At 41.3% G+C, this 20,071-nt stretch overlaps 1 protein-coding gene across 1 annotated transcript; it reads left to right on the top strand.

Moving 5' to 3' along the window:
• Positions 1–658: 658 nt before the first annotated feature.
• Positions 659–18,613, top strand: TRAF6 (TNF receptor associated factor 6). The gene is made up of 7 exons (XM_058688651.1): positions 659–856; positions 4,362–4,679; positions 8,565–8,715; positions 12,077–12,235; positions 13,661–13,732; positions 15,731–15,808; positions 17,307–18,613. Exons 2-7 carry the CDS (start codon positions 4,384–4,386, stop codon positions 18,174–18,176), a joined length of 1,626 nt encoding a protein of 541 aa, XP_058544634.1. The 5' UTR covers positions 659–856; positions 4,362–4,383; the 3' UTR covers positions 18,177–18,613.
• The last annotated feature ends 1,458 nt before the right edge of the window (positions 18,614–20,071 follow it).

The raw sequence follows: 20,071 nt of genomic DNA, 5'->3' as shown, positions 1-20,071 counted from the left end.
TCACATGTCCTTTAAAAGTGATTTTAAAACTGTGCAACCACTACCCTATAATGCCTCCCCTTAGAGATGAACACGAGCCACCTTTGCAGAGGTGGATGAAAATCTTTTGTTTATCTCCTGCAAAGTGCTTGTTACATTGCTTTGACGTTTGCTTCCAGTTAAACAGGGAATTCAAAATAGCTTTCTCATGACAGTGACAGAAAAGAGGATGATGTCATTGGCAGCAGTTTCAGAGAAATGTTTAATATATGGGCTTGACTCCCTCGGACTGGTTGAAGGAGAAGGACCAGATGATAAAAGAGGGTTCTAAGTACCTTGGAAACTTCCTTGGCAAGGAGGGTGGAGCTGGGGAGCTATTTAAGAATTCCCGAAGGGCAAGTGATCTAAGCCCATTTGGGGTTTTCTCCTGCTTGGATAGGGAAGCTATAAAAACACACCACCACCACACACACACCAGTTCAGGACTGCGGTGCAAGGAATTCCCAGATGGATACCTATCCAAGCGACAAAGGAATCCCAGGAGGAGTGCACGAGATCCACAGCTGACCCTGCCCCGCGCCTGCGCCGAAGCCCGCGCGCCCGTGGAGGACCGCCGCCAGGGGGAGCCCCGCCCCGGCTCGTCCGCTCTGTCCCCGCCCCGGCCCGATCCCCGCCCCTCGCTGTCCAGGGCAAGCAGAGAAGGCGGAAGTAGGGGCGTCCGCGGCTGGGGCTGGGGCTCCGGGCTGCCCGGGGTCGCGGCCGAAGAGGCCTTCGGGTGGAGAGATTGGCGTGCAGGCAGTCTCAGCTCGGAGTGAGGAGTCTTGGCGGAGCGGAGTCGTGCGGCCGGGTGGAGTCGGCGGCCCAGCGGACGGGAGCGGTGAGTCTTTCTCGGACATCTCCTCCCAGTGGCCGCGGCCTCTCTTCCCAGAGGTTGCCGACGCCGCCCCCTCTCCCGTTTCTCACTGGTTGGGGTCGCCGTGCCCTATCCTCTTGCTTCCCCGAGGTTAGGGAGGCCGCCCTTAGTCCCCTCGCTCCCCAGAGGTAGGGGAGGCCGCTCTCTGTCCCCTCGCCGCCCCCTCTCCACTCACCTCTGCTCCCCCTGCTTGTGGGGGCCTCGTCATTCCATCCTCCGACGGGAATCCTGCGCCCCCTTCCTTAGCCCTACCTCTCTGCACCCGGCGTATTCCCCTTCCCAGAAAAGGACATCGCCTCCTGGATTTTCCCGTCCCTCCGAGTTGTTACCAGCTTTTTAAAACAGGGGGGTGGGGGGGGGGAACCTTTTAAGTTCCCACCGTTTTCTGTCACTGTTATGGGAAAGCTGTTTTCAGGTTCCCTGTTGAACTCGATAGACATCCCAGGCAGAAAGTAAAAGAAAAAAAAAAAAAAAAGGTTCAGATGACAGGAATGTTTCCTCCCCCGCCCCTGCATTCGGCAGTGGTAGCGATTGTTCCAGACGCGGGGTTGATAAAGCTGTTCCTAGTATTTGGTTTTAGGGGAACTCCAGTTAAGAGCTAGGACTGTCTTGAATGTGAACAGAAAGCACCTAAAGTATGAGCAGCTTGAATGTATAGCCTTGGCGTGTTTCTCCGGAGAACTTGTTACTAATGTCTTGCTACACGGGCGTAGAAACGAGAAAAACTTGTAAAGAAAATCTGAATGTTGGCCTTGTGAACCTGACCACTGCCATATTATCCGCTCCCCTGTGATTATTGGGGAAGATAGAAGAGGTTTTTCTGATTTTGAGGTTGGGGTGGCCTTTTTGTAATTCAAGGAAGGAATGTGTGTGTGTTTCATTCAGGCACTGGTTGCCCTTAACATGAGCAGGGTGTCAGTCTTCATTCATTATATTCTCAGTAGTTCAGAAGTGTAAGGGCGAGGTCTTTGCAGTTTGGGCTACTTTGATTTCAAAAGAAGTTGTTCAAATCCTTGCCTCCAGGAGGAAAATCGTTAGTGCCTAGGAAGGGGAATCCCTCTTGAATTTATATTCAAAATTAAGACGTAACGGTGGACTATTTTGCAACACTTGGTCATTGCAGGACATTTAACAAGTCTTTGCACTTTAGGAATAGATTTTAAAGAGGTGGTGAACAGTTCTGTTTCTGAAGCTAGTAGCAGATTAAACGTACTTGCTCAGTATTTTGCTTTATATCATTTTACTTCATAGGAGTTCTGTATTTCGCCATGAATGAATTTTCCATTGACTTAAAATGGACCGATTCGAGACCTACCATGTTGATTTCTTTATCTTAGAACCTTTCTCCTTAGCACCTGTTGATCTTAGAGGAGCACATTTTTGTGCATCACCATACTACATCTGTCCCTTGCCTAAGATATTTAACAGTATACTCTTTGGATTATAATATATACCCAGATACCATGGATGTAAGCCATGATTTATGACAAGGCCGTTTTCAATATTTATTCACTTTGCAGTAAAAATAAGTGGTTGCATCCCACAATAATTAAGGCAGTGCTTTGTCAAAAGTTCAGAAATAATAGAAGTAAAAGTCAGTGAATCACTGAAGTAGTAACTGGTAACAGTTTGTTGTACACACCAAAATACTTCTGCAAACTAGGAGCAGCCAAACCAAAACATGGAATGAGGCCCAGGATATTGTTATAAAGCAGCTTACATAGTGAGAAGGCCATGACTGTGTATTCCTAACAGTAATTGGTTATAATATTAGAATTTTTTTTAATGCTAGGGAATTGGTCAGTGGATGCTTCGTATGAATGTTGGGAAACAATTCAAGTATTACCTGTAACTTACTAGCAAGTTACTTAACCCTTTTATGCTCCATAGTTTCCACTTTGATAAAATGGGGACAATAAAATTATTAAATAAAATTACTGTATAGAGCTGCACATAATTAATAACTCATTCTTTCAGGCACAGTTCAAGGGCCTTGCACATATAATGCATTTAATCCGCAGTAATTCTGAGGTGGATTCTGTTATTATCCCCATTTATAGATGAGGAAACTGAAGCATAGAATGTTACCTAACTTGTTCAGGTCATACATCAAATGATGGAGAAGAGAGTGAAACCCAGATCGTTAAATTCCCGTACCTAAGCTTCCCGTCACTTCACACACTCTCTAGCCAGAACAGTGCCTCCTCCTTTGTAGATCTCTTTGAGAAGAAGAAAAAGGTATCTGTAGTCGTAAAAAGATGCAGGATTACTGTCTTAACCCAGTGTTTGGCATAGTGGCAGCCAGGATTTTCATAGGAGAATGAAGCAGGCAGGGGATAATTGTCTACCATATTGACTAGAGGCTTACAGTAGTTTCTAGAACTATAGCATATGTTAGCGGTTTCCCTCAGGTGTAATTATCTACAACAGAGACTTGGTTACATAGGCTGTGAGTTGCTTTTAGACATTAGCTTATACTTCATAAATACTATAATGGTTTAGAATTTAAAGGTTTCCCACCTACCCGTGAAAGCAATAGTTTTCCTTAGGCAGATGAAACCTCACGTGTTTTTCCAGTCATTGATAATGAGACACAGTCACTTGATCTGACTGAAGGCAGAAGGACATACACGTATATATTTTTAATTCCATTCTTTCTACGTAATAGAAATCCCCACACTGAATATTTAGAAATACTTGGAGAATTTTAAGTCTAGAAGAAACCAAGATCCAAATTGTTAGGTTGCCCCAAATCACGCATCTAGTAGGGCAGGTGATCACTTGATTCCTTGTTTAGTGCTCTTCCTTGCAGTGCTTGCTGGTCACACCATGCTCTTCGGTTTAGGATACTTGAAGGAACTTCCGTAGCATAATTCAGTTCTTCAGTAGATGCTTAATGAATACCGATTATGTGAAAGAGCGTAAGTACTGAGGATATAGAAATTCTTGACTTCAGTGACAGGAAACAGACATATAAGCAGATAATTATGATAGAGCTAAGCTTTACAGTTGAGGTGCTTCTCTTCCGTTAACCTCGTATTCTCTCTTTCTCCTAGATCATGGACCCCTTAGCTCATTATAAAATCATAGTCATGGGGCGCCTGGGTGGCTCCGTTGGTTAAGCGTCTGGCTTTGGCTCAGGTCACGATCTCATGGTTTGTGGGTTCGAGCCCCACGTCGGGCTCTGTGCTGACAGCTTGGAGCCTGGAGCCTGCTTCGGATTCTGTGTCTCCCTCTCTCTGTGCCCCTCCCCTGCTCGCACTCTGTCTTTCTCAAAAATATAAAAAATATTTTAAAAATAAGAATCGTAGTCATGAAGCAAAACTCAAAGAACTTTGAAAGTCTTCTGTGAATAACGTTAACATAGCTAATGCATATCAACCGAAAGGTGAAGTGTACAGGTAGGCTATGACATACGTGTGTGCCTGTGTGCACGTGTTAATGCATTCTTTTCTCACTGTTCCTACAGAGCGGTTGATAATCACGTTACTATGAGTCTGCTAAACTGTGAAAACAGCTGCGGATCCAGCCAGTCTGAGAGTGACTGCTGTGCCGCCATGGCCAGCTCCTGTAGCGCTGCGGCGAAAGATGACAGTGTGAGTGGAACCGCCAGCACGGGGAACCTCTCCAGCTCTTTCATGGAAGAGACCCAGGGGTATGACGTGGAGTTTGACCCGCCCCTGGAGAGCAAGTATGAGTGCCCCATCTGCCTGATGGCTCTCCGGGAGGCAGTGCAGACACCGTGCGGCCACAGGTTCTGCAGAGCTTGCATCATCAAATCAATAAGGTACGTAAGTGTCAGAGCCGTGTCCCGTAACGGAGCCAAGCACAGACAACATTATCACCTAGAACACAGGCCCTTCTGGGGCTAGTCTTACACGTAACAAGTTACTTAGGGAAAAGAACACTGGACAGCAAGTGGAGAAATTTAGATTCTTATTCCAGTTTCTGCTGCGGTGGGAAAAGTAACTGCTGTCTTGTCCCCTCCTGACCCTCAGGTAAATAAACAGGTAAATCAGCTACTTCTACTTAAAACCCTTCTGTTGCACACTAGGAGGTGAGTCTCTATGCTCTAAGAAAATAATATAAAATAAATGTACCTTAGGGGCACCTGGCTGGCTCAGTTGGAATGTGCAACTCTCAGTCTTGGGGTTGTGGGTTTGAGCCCCACATTGGGTGTAGGGATTACTTAAAAATAAAAGCTTGTAAAAAAAATAAATGTACCTTAAATGATGATGCTACTAGAATCTGAAAGTCTCAATCATACAAGGAATGCTACTCTTAAGTGATCAGTTATTTTAGTAGCCATGTAAAATTGTGTTACCTGGTGCCTATAGACAACTGTAAAATCACCAATATTTTTATTTTTTATTTTTTTAAGTTTCTATTTATTTATTTGAAAGAGAGAGAGAGAGCAAGCACGAGCAGGTGCGGGAGGGAGGGAGGGAGGGAAGAAGGGAGGGATCGAGGGAGGGAGGGAGGGAGAGAATCCCAAGCATGCTGTGCATTGTCAGTGCAGAGCCAGACATGGGGCTCGAACTCACAAATCTCAAGTGAGATCGTGACCTTAGCCCAAATCCAGGGTCAGACGCTTAACAGACTGGGAGATTCAGGCACCCATAAAATGACCACTAGTTTTAAGGAAGTATTAGTTGATGGCTGTACCTTCATAATACACCTAAAATCGAACTCCTTCTCATTGCCTCCACTGCTATTGCCAGCTGAATCACCATCAGCCATCACAGGCCTCTTGCTTCTACCCTTGCCTTCTTCCAGACTGTTCTAAATAAAACCTGGTAAAATAAGTAGGATGATGTCATCTCTGCTAAGAATATGGCATCAGGTCATCTGGGATGATAGGCTCAGTCCATTTGCTGACTGCCTCTCTGCTACGCTCCCCTTCCTTCCACCAGTTCATTGTGCTATTTCTTGGACATGTCAAGTGTGCTCTTGCCCTGGGGAGTTGGCTTTAACTGTTCTCTCTGCTTGGAGCCCTCTTACTTCAGCTGACTGCTTAGCTGACCCTTCCCTTCCTCCAGTGTGGCTCACATCTCACCTTCTCATAGGTACCCTGGCGACCCTATTCATACCACAGCATGCCTACCTTCCTCCACACTCCCAATGTCCCTTACCTACTTTTCTTTTTTCCTTAGCAATTTCCATCCTCTGAAATACCAGACAATTTGTTTGTTGTCTGCTGGTTTAACTGGAAGAAAGCTCCGAGCAGAGGTTGAGATCTGTTTTATTTCTTGATATTTTCTAAGTACCAAGAACAATGGCTGACACACAGTAGGTACTCAGTAAAACATGAGTAAATCATGGTTGCTTTAACCGAATGAAGGTGTATGGGATTTCCACAGGTGATTCAAGTTCATCTCCTGAGAAATAGATACATTTTACTATAATTCAGAAGTAGATGGGAATATTTCTGGGTGACTAAGGAGTTCTGTTCAGAGCAAAAATATTGGAAGAAGTGGGGGTATTTTATGTTCTTCAGTAAATATCTAGTTATATTGGTAAAATCATTCTTAAGCTGACTATTCACTAGTCTTCAAGTTTTTCTCTTTCAACTTTTAAATTAACTTTTCTATAAAACTTGAATTTTGGATAACTACATCCATATTTGGGACTTGGCTTAATTTAAGTTAGAAGGGAACATGTGGCTTGTATCACTTTTTGAAAAAGATGTGTCACCCATTATTGGATTGCTAAGGTCTGTCTAGGGCAGGTTTTCTTATCCTCCTCACTTTCTGTTCTGGGCCAGAGAACTTTTTGTCATGGGAAGTTATTGTAGGATGATTTAGCAGCATGCCCAGCCTCTGCTCATAGATGCTGTGGTATCTCCGTCCTCCCTAGCTCTGAGACCCAGAGTGTCTCCAGATATTGCCAAATGTCCCATAGAGGACAGAATTGTCCTGGTTGAAACCACTGGTTTAGAATATACACGATAATGATGTTAAAGGCTCAATTTTTTGTTGTTGTTTATTATGATTCTTATCTATATTGTATGTAGGTAACAAAAATGGATTGTTGATTTTCCTATAGGTAGAAATGTATAGTATTTTACCAAGTGTCATGCATCCCAGGAAGGTAACGAATCTTTAGCAGTTTTTTAATAGCAAAATATTCTTGCAAGTAGTGGGACAGTGGTCTGAAAAGGAAGTAAAACCCACAAAAGGAAGTCTGAGCCTTTTTTTTTTGTTTCTCTCTCCCTCTAAGTTAGAAATGACCACTTAGCTTTAACTCTAAAATTCTTAAAGGAACAGCTCTGAAACTTTTCATCTGTTATGGTCATTCAGGGAATCAAAATACATCTCAATCCAATTCCATTTCCATTTGGAGTGATTGCTAATGCTGTGGACAGTGGTTTCCAGTTTACTGTGTAAGATTGTTCTTATTTTCTTTTAGTCATCCATCACTTAGGTTTGGGGCACCTATTTCTTTCTTTCTTTTTTTTTTTTTTTTAATGTTTTTATTTAATTTTGAGAGAGAGCATGTGCGCAGGAGCAGGGGAGGGGTGGAGAGAGAGGGGGCAAGGGATCTGAAGCAGGCTCTGTGATGGCAGCAGACAGCCCAATGTGGTGCTCAAATTCACAAACCATGAGATCATGACCTGAGCCAAAGTCAGACTCTCAACCAACTGAGCCACCCAGGTGCCCCGGAGCATCTATTTCTATGCTTGTCAGAAAGTATTTGATAATGTAGTAACAGTATGCATTTTGAGACAGGCTCCATAAAGACCATGCTTCTCACCTTTACTGCTTCTAAGACATTTGACAGCAGGCCCCATTTTTTAGCAGTTTTTTTACCTGCCAAAGCAATTAGTACTATCGGTTTATACATAGGAGCTGCTCAACAAATTTTCGAGTGATTGTCTAGCCTCCCCAACCTGCCACATTTTGTCAGTTAAAGGTTGAGACGTCTCAAAAAGTTAAAAGGGAGTGACAGACGACCAAGCTTCCTGGGGATGGCTTTTCCATCATAAGATCGAATAAACCACTGGGAATCAGGACATAGAGGTTGTCTAACTTGTACCTTAAACATAAAGGAAAGCTTCTGTTGCCTGTGAGCCAGAATATTGTAAGGATTGTTCAGAGTAAATCTAAAAATGTGGTCTGGTAAGGGTACTGCTAATTGGTTTAACTTTTACTTGTAACCGAGCAACACATTGTAGACATGTTAGCACGTGAGCAGCACATCGAGCTCTGTCTCACTGGTACCCAGTACGGCTGCCGACAGAACAGAAACCTGCCAGACTGCCAAAATTCCCACCCTGAACTCTCATTTCAGCTCATGCCAGTCAAAATAAGATTTCATTCAAGTATTTTTTCTCATTTTTTACTTAAAATCTATCCCCAAATCTAAAATCCCATAGTTTTTGATAGGTAATCAAAATGGTGCTAGTTGTATTCATTTCAGTGAAGAACAACTGTTGAACTGTCCACCGAAAGACAGTTTATTTTGGTGATATGCAATATAAGGTGTTAAATTATTTTCCATAGGAAATAGTAAGTGGAGAATTTGTATGTGGCAAATGAAAGTTTGTGGGTTTTGTTTTTTTTTTTTTAGTTCTTTTAAATTTATTCAAGTTGTTAACATAAATTTTGTGTTTTCTAACATTAACATTTGTTTAAATCTAATAAATGTATGTATCTTACTTGTTTTCTTTTAGGGATGCAGGTCACAAATGTCCAGTTGACAATGAAATACTGCTGGAAAATCAACTATTTCCTGACAATTTTGCAAAACGAGAGATTCTTTCTCTGATGGTGAAATGTCCAAATGAAGGTTGTTTGCACAAGATGGAACTGAGGCATCTTGAGGTATTAAAAATTATTTTCTAGCAGTTAGCATATATGCAAGGCAGTTCCTAGAGAATAGGCACTTTGCTGTGTCCCATCTGTGCCTAGCATATAGTGATTGGTTAATAAATTTTTGCTTATTATCCCGATTCTTTCATAATTGAATATAAATATAATTAGAAACCATAAATTTTTAACGATCTTTTTTTAAAATTTAGTTAATTTTTAAAATGTATATCCAAGTTAGCTAGCATATAGTGTGACAATGATTTCAGGAGTAGATTCCTTAATGCCCCTTACCCGTTTAGCCCATCCCCCTCCCACAGCCCCTCCAGTAACTGTCTGTTCTCCATATTTAACAGTCTCTTATGTTTGGTCTCCCTCCCTGTTTTTATATTATTTTTCCTTCCCTTCCCTTATGTTCATCTGTTTTGTATCGTAAAGTCACCATATGAGTGAAGTCATATGATAGTTGTTTTTCTTTGACTAATTTTGCTTAGCATAATACCCTCTAGTTCCATCCACGTAGTTGCAAATGGCAAGATTTCATTCTTTTTATTGCCGAGTAATACTCCATTGTATATACACCACATCATCTTTGTCCATTCATCCATTGATGGACATTTGGGCTTCTTCCATACTTTGGCTATTGTTGATAGTGCTGCTATAAACATTGGGGTGCATGTACCCCTTTGAAACAGCACACCTGTATCCCTTGGATAAGTGCTTAGTAACGCAGTTGCTGGGTCATAGGGTAGTTCTATTTTTAATTTTTTGAGGAACCTCCATACTGTTTTCCAGAGTGGCTGCACCAGCTTGCATTCCTACCAGCAGTGCAAGAGATCTTCTTTCTCCACATCCTCACCAACATATATTGTTGCCTAAGTTGTTAATATTAGCCATTCTGACAGGTGTGAGGCAGTATCTCATGGTTTTGATTTGTGTTTCCCTGATGATGAGTGATGTATTTCCCTGATGATGAGCATTTTTTCACGTGTCGGTTGGCTATCTGGATGTCTTCTTTGGAGAAGTGTCTATTCATGTCTTTTGCCCATTTCTTCACTGGATTATTTGTTTTTTGGGTGTTGAGTTTGATAAGTTCTTTATAGATTTTGGATACTAACCCTTTATCTGATACGTCGTTTGCAAATATCTTCTCCCATTCCATCGGTTGCCTTTTAGTTTTGCTGATTGTTTCCTTCACTGTGGAGAAGCTTTTTATTTTGATGAGGTCCCAGTAGTTCATTTTTGCTTTTGTTTCCCTTGCCTCTGGAGACGTGTTGAGTAAGAAGTTGCTGCAGCCAAGATCAAAGAGGTTTTTGCCTGCTTTCTCCTCAAGGATTTGGATGGATTCCTGTCTTACATTGAGGTCTTTCATCCATTTTGAGTCTGTTTTTGTGTATGGTGTAAGAAAGTGGTCCAGGTTCATTGTTCTGCATGTCGCTGTCCAGTTTTCCCAGCACCACTTGCTGAAGAGACTGTCTTTATTCCATTGGATATTCTTTTCTGCTTTGTCAAAGATTAGTTGGCCATACATTTGTGTGTCCATTTCTGGGTTCTCTATTCTGTTCCATTGATCTGAGTGTCTGTTTTTGTGCCAGTACCGTATTGTCTTGATGATTACAGCTTTGTAAAACAACTTGAAGTCGTCTTTTTTTTTTTTTTTTTTAATGTTTATTTATTTTGAGAGAGAGAGAGAGAGACTGATCATGCACGCATGAGCAGGGGAGGGTCAGAGAGAGAGAGGGAGAGAGAATCCCAGGCAGGCTTACCACTGTCAGTGCAGAGCCCTATGTGGGGCTTGATCCCACAACAATGAGAGCATGACCTGAGCCAAAATCAAGAGTCAGGCGCACAACTGACTAAGCCACCCAGGTGCCCCAAAACCATAAATTTCTTATTCCATTTCCTGTGGCTTTGCCCCGGTGATAATAAGAAAGTCAGGGGTGCTTGGGTGGCTCAGTTGGTTAAGCATCTGACTCTTGGTTTCGGTTCATGTCATGATCTCGCAGTTTCATGGGTTTGAGCCCCATGTCAGGCTCTCTGCCTCTTTCTGCTCCTCCTCCACTTTGCACTGTCTCTGTCTCTCTCAAAATAAATAAACTTAAAAAAAAAATCTAGGATAATCTTATTAAAAGAAAAATCAGTATTCTACTACAAGTTTTTTAGGTGAACATTATCTGCAGTAAAACTGAGGAGCATAACAATTTTTTTATTTAATTTTTTTAAATGTTTATTTTTGAGAGAGAGAGAGAGGGAGAGAGAGACTGTGAGCAGGGGCAGGGTAGAGAGAGGAAGGAGACAATCCTAAGCAGGCTCCAGACTGTGAGCAGTCAGCACAGAGCCCGGCGCGGGGCTCGAACCCACAAACCGATCATGACGTGAGCCAAAGTCAGACACTCAACCAACTGAGCCACCCAGGTGCCCCAACACATATTAATATATTAACTTATATTTGAAATGCACATATAATCACCAACATACAAAGTATGTCTTGGGGCACATGGGTGGCTCAGTGAGTTAAACGTTGGACTTCAGCTCAGATCATGATCTCTCAGTTTGTGGGTTCGGGCCCCGTGTCGGGCTCAGGAAACTGAAATCAGAACCTGAGCCAAGATTAAGAGATGGGCACTTAACCCACTGAGCTTCGAAGGTGACCCAAAAGCATTTGTTTTTAAATTAAATAAGTCAGTTCTTAGCTTAGTTATTTTATTTATTTATTTATTTTTTAATTTTTTTTTTTTTTAAAGTTTATTTATTTTTGAGACAGAGACAGAGCATGAACGGGGGAGGGGCAGAGAGAGAGGGAGACACAGAATCAGAAGCAGGCTCCAGGCTCTGAGCCATCAGCCCAGAGCCCGACGCGGGGCTCGAACTCACGGACCGCGAGACCATGACCTGAGCCAAAGTCGGACGCTTAACCGACTGAGCCACCCAGGCGCCCCCTTAGCTTAGTTATTTTATAAGAAATTAAATATTGTTTATGTTCTATTTGAGATTAAGTGTTTAAAACATATTTGTAACTTGCCCCCCCCCCCCCCATAATTAGTTCCTTTTGAAGGAATGGTCCTTTTGACACAATATTCAATTGATCATCAGAAAATCTGACTTCTTTCCCTAATTGGATAGTTTTATTCAAGTTCAAGTTGCCTAATTGGATCCTTTTTGTTCAGGTTCAATTGTGAACTTGAGAATTCACATTCTTTGTATAAATAATTCACAACCGTTATTTTTAAATTCTTTAAGGCCTTTATATGGTGTGTGTTAAAGCAGTCTCGGTAGCCATTTCTGTAAAAGAGAACAGTACATTTTTGGAAGAGATTATTTTAGGAAATTTCAAAAGATTGGCAAATATTAATCAATTCTTTCTTTCTTATTATAGGATCACCAAGCACATTGTGAATTTGCTCTTATGAATTGTCCTCAGTGCCAGCGTCCCTTCCAAAAATGCCAACTTAATATTCACATTCTCAAGGAGTGTCCAAGGAGACAGGTTTCTTGTGTAAACTGTGCTGCATTGATGGCATTTGAAGATAAAGAGGCACGTACCAGCTTGGATTTGTTAATTTCTCTACTTCTTAAAACAAATTTTTAATGTACATTTGAGGGTAAGAGATGAAGATGTTACTCCGAATCCGGGTCTCTGTGATCATTTGTGGGAAGCTTGATGTTTAAGAAAGAAGGTTCAGTAAACCAGCTAAGTAAGTGTAGGGTTTATACTTGTATATCTTTCTTAGAAAACATTGTTTATACGACGTAACCACTATAGTAGATCTGTGAGTAACACAAGCTTCTAGGAAAGACTTGCTAATCTACTTTCCTATGTGATATGTTTTTTTAATGACCAGTCTTGGATTAGAGACAAACAAGTAGAATGATTACTTTATCAGACTCACACTTTTCACTTTGAAAAGAATGGGTTGTTAAAACCTTTAGGGAGAATAAATTAAATTCCACAAAGTGTATCCCTTTGGTGATAATTCATCGAGTTGTACACATGTAATGAATTCACTTTTCTGTGCATGTTGCACTTCAATTAAAATGTGTATCTTTAAAAAGAAACTTCATGGTGCTTAACCACACCGTAACCGTAGAACAGTTTTCCATTCAGAAACTGAGACGTGGAGAGGTTAAGTAATTTTATGTTAGTGTAGTCAGTGGCAAAGCTAGCACTGAGATCCTAGAACTGGATCCCTGTCTTATGTCTTTACCGAAATAACCAACTTCTAATTTATGTCTTTTTTTATAACTAATAAGATACTTCTTTAAACTTTATTTCTTATAAATTCATCTTGGTAATTTTTCCTACTTTCTTAGAAGATCAAGCATATTCATTAGGTTGATGAAATACTAAAAAAAGTCTGCTAACTTGCTAAAAATGTAGAAAGGTTTGAGGCATAATGAGAGCAAATTGATGTCTCTCTACACTTCAGTAAATTAAATGGACTTAAACTGGAAGCTTGATGATTTCTCGGCATATCAACTGAACAAATCTATTGTATTCTGGAACACAGAGCTCTCCGTCTGGAGCACATGAGAACCTGGGCACTAAAGCCTCTTGCCCTAATAATATTTGTCTTCTTTTACCCTTCTTGAAAAGAGTTTTACCTAAGTCATCATGCGGCTATTTGAAATTTTTGGAAGGGGGCCTTTGGAGACTCCTAGTATTGGTAAATTTTGTCCAAACTAGTCATAGATGCTGTGCCTCGGTTCAAAAGTGGTGTAGAAGATTCTCTTATGTGTACTCATACTCTGTTAAAGAGCTGGAAGGCAAGATGGATCTCTCATTACTCCACTGGCAGAGGGAGGGCAAATAACCTTTGTATATCATTCTTACATTTTTGTTTTGCACAAACTGAGGTCCTTAGTTTGTTTATAGTGAAAGAATTACTTTTTATAAAAATAGACTGTTCTTACTTTTTCAGATTTTCTCATGCTTTTTACATATTTTTTTAATAAAATTTAGATCCACGACCAGAACTGTCCTTTGGCAAATGTCATCTGTGAATACTGCAATACCATGCTTATCAGAGAACAGGTATAATGATTCCCTTTCCTACGTTAATATTTCCATCAGATGAAGTAAACAAGTTAGGTTTTCAATTAAAAATTTAAATCAGTAAAGCACAATGAATATAGGTTGAAGAAGTATTAAAACTGAAAAAATGTTCACGTAAACTAATATAGTACTTTCAGAAAGAACAAAATATTCAGCTGTAAGTACTTAAAATTCCTGTCATTAACATAATACCCATGTTTATGTGTTTTCTTAAAAATTCCCACCAAACCCAGGTACTTACTTGTAAGGTAAAAATGAAAAAATCTCCGTGTAAAGAAAGAAAACTCTTTGAGAAATACATATTTGCACGCTGTGAAATAAGGATCTTGGGTCTGCAGAGACCAGCCGAAAGAGTGAGAGAACAGTGAAATAGAAGAAAGCAAACCTGGTCAGTAGCAGAGCACTACTTGTAGCTGTAGGCCCTGAGAAACGTTGGGACATTTTGAGATTTCCAGGATTGGTAGCGCCTCTGTCATTTGTGCTATAGGTCACTAATGGGCATCATCAGAAGTAGTAGTTATAGTAGAACGTTGTACATTTGTATTAATAGAGAAAGGAAAATTCCATCTGAGTACTATCTTTTGACATTTGGAGAGTTTACCCACAAAATATGAATATTAGTCACTAAATATTTACACACCCATGAAATCTGCAAACCCAAAGATCATAATTGATTACCTTACTAAGTAGCAGCAAGCAAACCAAGTTTAGTCAGTTGACTAAACTTTTCCATTTGTTTTTTAACAGTCTTTTAGTTTCTTTCCCAACAGAGCCTTAATTTGAAGGTGTTAAACTTCTTTTTGCTTATGAAGTCTCACCTCCTTAGTTTTTGTTTTCTCTGTTTTAATATTTAATATGTATCACATATTAAACCCAGTAAAAATAAAACAATGTAGGAAAAAACTCTAGGTTAAGAGAGAAAACCTAGGTTTTGATTTTGGCTGTGCCACTAACCTGCCCACTGATCTCTGACAAGAAAGTTGACCTTCTAGATCAGGAATCAGCAAACCAACACACCAGCCAGTCTGGCCTACTGCTCGTTTTTGCAAATACATTTTATTGGAACACAGCCATGCCCGTGTGTCTGTGCGTTGTATATGGCTAGTGTACCACAGTGGTAAGTTGAGTTGAGTACTTGGGACAGAAACCATAAGGCCCACAATGCTGAAAATATTTATTATGCGTCTCATTGCACAACATCTTGTAGACTGCTGTCCTAGACTATACAACATGAAGAATTGGAGTAAGTGGTCTCAAAGGTCATTTCTGATTGAAGTATCTATGAGGAGAGCCAAACTAAATTTCTAAACGGAATTTGGTACCACTGTCAAAGAACATGATTTTGCATAATGGGTGTCACCTTGAAGAATGTGTTTTAGAGTCCCCAAGTCAAAGGCTGTGACTTTCTTTAGAACTGTTATTAATGTGCTTTAAAATACCTTCTAACATCTGCATCTTCCCATGGTAATCAAGGCATGCCCTGGTTAAAAAAAAGTAAGAGGACATATGAGACAGTCATGAGGGAAATAATGGGTGCAGCCAGTGGTGTCAGTGCATGGTCCCTATTAACTGGTCCATGCAGTTAACTGGTCCCTATTAAATGGCCTGGACCACAGCAGTCCTTGAGTTTGCAGTTGTAGTTGACGTCAGAAGATGTTTTTTCTCTGAAGTGTCCCTAGAGGGCGTTAGTTTTCCAGCAATAGAAACAAACTCGTTATCTGGAATTTTGAGCGATTCGGGGGGATGGTATGAGATGTTGCTGTTTCCTTTCTCTGTGACTTTGGAAGTAAATACTAATCTTTGTGGGCTACACGCTTTCTGTTGTAACCACTCAGCTCTGCATTATGCAAAAGCATCCATAGACAATACATGATTTTGTTTAGATGAAATGTAAATCTTTATTTCAAATGTGATCTCATCAAACTAGAACATGATATGCAAGGAAAACCATTTTTTAACCTTTGTTTTGATTTTCAGATGCCTAATCATTACGACCTGGACTGTCCTACAGCCCCAATTCCATGCACATTCAATACTTTTGGTTGCCATGTAAAGGTAAAGCTTGTTTTTTCTTCTTTAATTATTGAATACCGATGAAGAAAATTCTGTTACATAGTGGATTTGAGAGTACCAGTGGACAGGGAGATGACTGGCATGCACTGTTGTATGAGTTTGGAGCTCCAAACAGAAACTGGGACTCAGAATATTGATGGGATGCCTGATGATGATGGAAGGTGCGATTGAGATCATAGAGTGAGTGTGTACAGGAAGGAGAAGCAGACCGTCATAGGAGTCGTGAACAAACCGTATTAGAAATTGGGAGGAGATGGTATGGTTATGTTCTCCAAAAAATTAGTTTCAAGACTAATGATCAGTTGTGTCATGGTTGAGATCGATGATTATTGTAAGTCATTCTTTCTGGAGAGTACAACTATGTTTTTGCTTTTCCATTATACTTTTTTTGTCTGACTTTTTTACAATAAGCATGCATTTAGTAATTTTAAGAATAAAAAGAAGAGAGCCGCCTGGGTGGCTCAGTCAGTTAAGCCTTCGACTCTTGGTTTCAGCTCAGATCACGATCTCGTGGTTTCGTGAGTTCAAGTCCAGCGTCAGGCTCTGTGCTAGCAGCACGGAGCCTGCTTGGGATTCTCTCTCTCCGTCTCTCTGCCCCTCCCCACTCGCACTTCTCTGTCTCTCTCAAAATAAATAAACTTTAAAAAAAAGAAAAAGAGGAAATGATATATGCCGTGATTACATTTCTTGAGAGGATTCTGTATGTGTGTGTAGAGAAAAAGACTTAAAGGAAATGTATCAAAATGTTAATGGTAGTTAGGTGAGATAATAGGGAACTTTCATCTTGGTCGTCTATATTTTGTTTTTCTATAATATACACAAATTGCTTTTATAATAAAAGTTACCATAAGTATTTTTTCATGTAACAGGATGTTCTTGACGACCTAAGAAGAGTGTGGAGACACGGAAGATTATACTTTGCAGTAGCTTTGTAAAATAAATGACTTGGGGACAGTGCAGACGGACTGCTCTTGGTCGTAAAAGAAAGAGGGAGAAAATGGTATTAGCTAAAGAGAGACGTGAGATCAATAGAGAGGTGTGCCTTTTTTTTAGTAGGAAAGACTAATTGGAGGGAAGGGTCAGGGGGAGAGAATGAAGATAAAGGAAAAGGGGGATGACTGAGCAAAACCTCTGAGGTGTTGAAAATGCGAGTGCCAGCAAGAGCCCAGGTGAAGCATTAATGTTGGACAAGCAGAGCGTCGTCTCTGAGTCAGATGAATGGGTATGGATCCTGATACTTCTGTAGGTGGGAGGGAGGTTTATCTTGAGTGAAAGGTGAGAGTATTTGGCACATAGCCTCACTTTTCCAGTGGATGAAAAGATAAGATCGTCTCACTAGATCAAGAATTTGTTGAAGAAGATGGTAGGGGACTGAGGGAAGTGATGACATTACTTAAAAACCTTTTATTTGGCTTGGCTAGGTCCCTTCCTAGTTCTCACAGTATCTAGTCCCAGCCTAAGGCTTGTGCTTGGTTTTTAGATGCAGAGGAATCACTTGGCACGCCACCTGCAAGAGAATACCCAGTCGCACATGAGAATGTTGGCCCAGGCTGTTCAGAGTTTAAGCCTTGCGTTACCTCCTGTACCTCAGTGTGATATGCCTCCATACGATTCTTCCTCTGCGTCCCGGGTTTCCACTGGGTGTCACCCAGAGGTCCAGAATTTCCAAGAAACCATTCAGCAGTTAGAGGGTCGCCTTGTAAGACAAGACCATCAAATCCGAGAGCTAATTGCTAAAATGGAAACTCAGAGCATGCACGTAAGTGAGCTCAAACAAACGATTCGAACCCTTGAGGACAAAGTTGTTGAAATAGAAGCACAGCAGTGCAATGGGATTTACATCTGGAAGATTGGCAACTTTGGGATGTATTTGAAATCTCAAGAAGAGGAGAAACCTGTTGTCATTCATAGCCCTGGATTCTACACAGGAAAACCCGGGTACAAACTGTGCATGCGCCTGCACCTTCAGTTACCGTCGGCTCAGCGCTGTGCTAATTACATATCCCTCTTTGTGCACACAATGCAAGGAGAGTATGACAGCCACCTCCCTTGGCCCTTCCAAGGTACAATCCGCCTTACAATTCTTGATCAGTCTGAGGCACCTATAAGGCAAAACCATGAAGAGATCATGGATGCCAAACCAGAGCTGCTTGCCTTCCAGAGACCCACAATCCCACGGAACCCAAAAGGTTTTGGCTATGTGACTTTTATGCATCTGGAAGCCCTGAGACAGAGAACCTTCATTAAGGACGATACTTTATTAGTGCGCTGTGAGGTCTCTACCCGCTTTGACATGGGTAGTCTCCGGAGGGAGGGTTTTCAGCCACGAAGTACTGATTCAGGGATGTAGCATCCCTGCATGTGTTTAAAAAAAAAAAAAAAAAAAAGCCGTCTGGAGAAAGCCGTCTTTCCTTGCCTTGTTCTCAATAATACGCAAACAAAAAAAGAAGTGGAAAGACATTGTACCCAGCAGTGAATGTTATTACTGAGGTCACTTACCGCTTCTTCCCGTTACAGATCTCGGAAGCGGTTTTTCCCTTGGAACCTACATGTTCCACAGTTTCACAAAGACTGGAGTGCCTGTGGCATATTGCAGCGGCTGTCTGTCTGTCAGTCAGTATACCTCTTTGTTGCACTTCATGGGCTTTTTTTGCTCCAGTGTGTTTTATTGTCAGAGAGCCCACGGTTGGAGTAGTAAAGCTCAAACCTTTTAATAATAATGGACGTTCCTTAAAACTTCAGCTTATTTTTATATTATATGTAATATATTAAATTTGAGAATCACTACTGCCTCGTGCTGGTGCCAGCGAGAATTATTACTCTGGAGCTGAGTTCTCATTTATTTGACCTTCTGTAGGTTTCAGAGGATTTGAACCTTAATCCTTGGAAAGTTTAAGTTCTCATTTACTCCGTTTCCCCCCCATCCCCGGGGTGCGACTAAGGATATTCAGAAACTAGTTTAAACCCCAGGTATAACCTTACCTAGTTAGTGCGAACACGTCTGTTGAATAATTCTTATTTGTTTCATTCTACCTGGCTTGCATATTTCCTTGAGGCTACATGTAGCATCTTCTCCAGAGTTTCGAATGCTGAGGACCATATGGATACCAACTGCCCAGTGTTATGCCATAAATCCCTTTTTCCTGTTCACTGCAGATTGAATTCCACAGCCTTACGTATGTTCCCTGCTACTCATGGCTTATACGACAAGGAGATGCACACATATAATCACCAACATACAAAATATGTCATGGGATGCCTGGGTGGCTCAGTCGGTTGGGCGTCCGACTTCAGCCCAGGTCATGATCTCACAGTTCATGGGTTCGAGCCCCGCGTTGGGCTCTGTGCTGACAGCTCAGAGCCTGGAGCCTGTTTCAGATTCTGTGTCTCCCTGTCTCTCTCAGCCCCTCCCCCACTTGCACTCTGTCTCTCTGTCTCTCTCAAATATAAACATTTAAAAAAATGTTTTTTTTTTTAAATATATCAACTAGTCAACCAACATGGCATCTCCTGGTGGTGGCAGAAGCAATCTGAGCCAGAAATTTTCAGCTCTTTTGAACACTCTCTGGGAGTTAGTTAAATGGAACAAAACTGATTTCCTAAAAGCAGAATTTCTTAATACCTGGGAGATCCTTGGAGATACCTGAGAGGTCATCAAACCAGGGTGGGAAATCCTGGTGGTTCTATCAGGACTTAGCATGAATAGGTTCTTTAGTCCAGCAGTATATACCTGAGGAGAGTCATGTGGAATGTATCAGAGTGGCTAAGTGTTCCTAATAGAGATGGGTTTTAGGCCATTTGTTGGTTAAGGCCTATAGATATAAATATGGTGAAATCTCATTCTCAGGGAGTCCCACAGCTAGTCTAGGCTCTTAGAAGACTCTGAGAGGACCCACACACTCTGCTGTTTACAAGATTGTTTAATGCTGTCTGGTCATGAGAGATGGTACTTTTGTTTAGAGAAGCCAAATCCGAGCATTCAAGATCAGCCTTAATTTCTTTTTTTTTTTTTTTTTTTTTTTTTTTTTTTTTTTTAATTTTTTTTTTTTTTTTTTTTAACGTTTTTATTTTTGAGACAGAGAGAGACAGAGCATGAACGGGGGAGGGGCAGAGAGAGAGGGAGACACAGAATCGGAAACAGGCTCCAGGCTCTGAGCCGTCTGCCCAGAGCCCGACGCGGGGCTCGAACTCACGGACCGCGAGATCGTGACCTGAGCCGAAGTCGGACGCTTAACCGACTGAGCC

This window comes from Neofelis nebulosa, chromosome 10 (assembly GCF_028018385.1).
Source record: "Neofelis nebulosa isolate mNeoNeb1 chromosome 10, mNeoNeb1.pri, whole genome shotgun sequence".
Classification (NCBI taxonomy): domain Eukaryota; kingdom Metazoa; phylum Chordata; class Mammalia; order Carnivora; family Felidae; genus Neofelis; species Neofelis nebulosa.
Note: the sequence above shows the minus strand (reverse complement) of the source record. Positions and strands in the feature narration are given on the sequence as shown.